We start from the raw sequence: 3,585 nt of genomic DNA, 5'->3' as shown, positions 1-3,585 counted from the left end.
CTGCCGCTGCTACTCGCTCTCAAGTGCGCGGTGTCATCTCGTAGGTGGACATCCTGTTGATGACGCAGCCGCAGTCGGGTCGCTGGGTGCACTTTGACACGGAGGTTACCAACAGCAATGGCCGGGTGACGTACACCATACCCAACGACAAGAAGCTTGGCCTCGGAGTCTATCCCGTTAAGATGGTGGTCAAGTAAGTGTTTAATTAAGCATTTTTTTAATAGTTCAACAATGCAATTTAGCCTTTCACCTTCCACTACATCTTGTTTTGAGGTGCAAAGAGAACATTTTAGACATTTTTTGGGTGTGTTGACCAGGGCTAGACTGGCACAAAAAAAAAAAAAAAATATAGCCCTGGCATTTTGACTGAGGCCTGCCAGCACAGCCCAGCCCGACCCCTGACCACTCCTGGCTGCATATATCTCTGCCACTAATGTTGATTGGTTCACTTTGGTGTCTATACAGTATTGTAAATGGATTAATGGGCTGCTCTTTCTAAAGTGTGGGCTAGTCTCTTGGGGTGAAATGGAGGAAAATAACACTTTGTAATTAAATAGCACCACATTGGCCTCAAAAGATGCCAACCCACCAGACATATGCCCTGTGTGCCACAATGACAGTCCTGCCCTGATGTCGACAGATAAAGCTTTTTTTTTGGTTTGGAACAGTAAAATCTCAAGTTATGCACTTTGTAACTTCAAACGTTCATAAATCGAGGTAATATTTCACTTTGACATGGATAGAAATGCAATTAATCCGTTCCAGCGCCAAAATTAACCTTTTGATTGCGGGGGGGGGGGGGTTCAATTTCTCACGTCTTTCATGGTAAATACTTCTTGAATTTTCATCAACATTTTGGGAAGAATTTATTGTGGGGGTTTAAAGAAGTGGGGGTGTTTCCCCACATTTCATGTCAATGGCAGTCAGATATGCGGTGGATTTATATGTGGGCCCACTGTATTTCTTCTTTCATTCAATTAGTTACTCATTTTATTTATTCAGGAGTATCACGCCACTCTACTATCAGTTGAAATTAGCATTTTCCAATACCCTAATAGAGCATCTGAAATAATATCAGAAAGGTGTACAGCCATTCTTCTTTATCCCTCAAGGGGAGATCAAACATCCGCCGAGGCCTACCTGACGGTGTTGCCCCGCGGCATGGAGTGTGTGGTCTTCAGCATCGACGGCTCCTTCGCAGCCAGCGTGTCTATCATGGGCAGCGACCCCAAGGTCCGCCCCGGAGCCGTGGACGTCGTAAGGTCCGTCCGTCTCCTCCTCGTCTGACCAGACACTTCATTAGGGACACCTGCATCTTACTGCGACCTGTTTTGTGTATAGGCACTGGCAGGACCTGGGCTACCTGATTATCTACATCACGGGTCGTCCTGACATGCAGAAAGAGCGGGTGGTGTCCTGGTTATCGCAGCATAACTTTCCTCATGGCATGATCTTCTTCTCCGAGGGTCTGGTTCACGACCCGTTGCGACAGAAGACCATCTTCCTCAGGAACCTCATACATGAGGTATAAAAGACAGTCAGACCCAAGACTGGAGCTACAAGTCGTGCATCTCTGTTGTTCTACATGGCAAAGCTACGCATGTCAAATTGTTTATTTTCCTCTGTGGGTAGTGTCACATCAAGATCAACTCTGCTTACGGGTCCATGAAGGACATCTCCGTTTACAACATGCTTGATCTCGGGCCCACCCAGATCCACATCGTGGGAAGACCTTCAAAGAAATACCAGAACCAGTGCCAGGTAGTATGGTTGGTCCGTCATCAAGTACAATGCTGTTGACTATTCTTGCTGCGGTTCGCATTCAAATACAATATTGGTTTCTATTGCTTCTCTGTGGGCTCGACGTAGTTCTTGAGTGAGGGCTACGCGGCGCACCTCTCCACTCTGCAGTTTGGCCACCGAGCCCGTCCCAAGAAGTCACCCTCGGTCCGCATGGTCCTCAGGAAAGGCTCCTTCGGCCTCACCGCCAAACCGGACTTCCTGTGCAAGCGCACCCATCTGCGCAGGACCATGTCTGTCCAGCAGCCCGACCCACCCTGCACAGCCAACCCCAAGCCCGAGCGGGCCCAGAGCCAGCCGGAGTCAGACAAGGACCACGGAGGGGGAGGCGGGCAAGGCGTGTGGGGACGTGGCGTCATGCATCGTGGGGACACCACTCCCTGACGTTGGGCCAGGAGACGGATGGATTGCTGGAAGATGGTGGAAAAGTCGAGGCTGAGGTTTGATCTTAAACTTTCATCAAAATCCTTATTAAAACCTCCGCATTATAATGAGATCTAATTTTGACAGCTTTCTCATATGGGATTTTTAAAAAAAATTCAGCTCCTGATGGCTGTTTCTCTGGAGTCTTGATTGCAAGATAAAAAAAAATAGAAACCAAACAGTGTTGTCATTTTCTACCCCAAGTAGTTCAAAGTTCAGCTCACACATTTTAAAATGAACTAGAAATGAACTTTTGCAGCGTGTTAAGTGCAGAAACGATCATACGTACTTGTACCGTTTTAAAATGCTTCTCCTGGCACTCCAGATTCCCATTCTTTGCCAGTCCCATCGGTGAATTGCAGAGAAAGCAAACTTTGAACGAGAATAATAAATAATGATGTATCCCAACAATTACCCAGAACTAGGCATGTCTATCATGAGCAGACCTACCAAAAAGTCTCACGAACCCATGCACAAAAATGCACAGGAAGTCTACCATTTTGTTTGGAAATGGGTCATTTCCCTGGAAATTATCTCTTTCCTGGAAACTCACTCAATGCCTGCCGTTTTTCTCAGATTGACAAATGTTTGAAGGCCGACAGAAAATTAAGTGCTCTAGCTCAATAAGCATGGAACCTACCAAAAGAAAGCTTTAACCCTCTTCCTTCAGGGAAAAAAAGTAAGTTTCCACCTTTCACCATTCTCTAGTAAGTTTCTAAAAAGCACTCTTTTCCAAAAGAAATTCTGAGAAAGAGCTTTTGGTGAAAGGATGCATTTCAATCAGAACATTCACTTTGAAGCTATTTTTGGCATTTGTGGTATCTCAAATGTCTAAACAACTCTTTCCGACTAAATACCTTTATTAATATTTTTTCATAAAAAACACCCAAAACGTATTCGTACGTTTTGACACCCAATTATTTGTTTTTTGCAAACATATTTTTACTTTTGGGCATTAAATGAGTTAAGTGTTGCCAATTTCCTTTCAAAATCAAACCTACAAAAGCGTTGTGCCTCTGTTCGAGAATTTCCAGATTTACCGATCAGTTTGTGTTTTGAAGCCGACGAAGTAAAAGGAAAAAAGTCCTACAGCAACCTGAGCGAAAATGCTATTATTAGCAGCGGCAAATCGGGAGGCCGTCAGAATGTAAATGCGCTCATAATGATGTAAGAGCTGATCCACTTGTTTCCAGATCCGGGGACAAGGACTACGACGGCGGCGACACAATCACGGGCGATGGCGGCGTGGTGGCGGAAGCCTGCGGGAACAAATAGCGCTGACGCGGCCATGCACATTAATCACAACTTTGCCGGCAACGTGACAGACTTCATTAACTCTTGGTCATATTCGCAGCTTCACCC

General features: G+C 45.6%; 1 protein-coding gene across 1 annotated transcript in view; it reads left to right on the top strand.

Annotated features, from left to right (window-relative positions):
• LOC109529333 (membrane-associated phosphatidylinositol transfer protein 3) overlaps positions 1-3,579 on the top strand; it is a 58,001-nt gene extending 54,422 nt beyond the window's left edge. Inside the window, exons 14-19 of the mRNA XM_019892660.1 lie at positions 45-193; positions 1,113-1,262; positions 1,342-1,525; positions 1,633-1,761; positions 1,870-2,240; positions 3,417-3,579. Of these exons, the coding sequence (XP_019748219.1) occupies positions 45-193; positions 1,113-1,262; positions 1,342-1,525; positions 1,633-1,761; positions 1,870-2,184 (927 nt within the window). The 3' untranslated portion in view covers positions 2,185-2,240; positions 3,417-3,579. The remainder of the gene's footprint in view (positions 1-44; positions 194-1,112; positions 1,263-1,341; positions 1,526-1,632; positions 1,762-1,869; positions 2,241-3,416) is intronic.
• The last annotated feature ends 6 nt before the right edge of the window (positions 3,580-3,585 follow it).

This window comes from Hippocampus comes, unplaced genomic scaffold, assembly GCF_001891065.2.
Source record: "Hippocampus comes isolate QL1 unplaced genomic scaffold, H_comes_QL1_v1.1 scaffold72, whole genome shotgun sequence".
Classification (NCBI taxonomy): Eukaryota; Metazoa; Chordata; class Actinopteri; order Syngnathiformes; family Syngnathidae; genus Hippocampus; species Hippocampus comes.
This window is presented reverse-complemented; position numbering and strand designations above follow the sequence as displayed.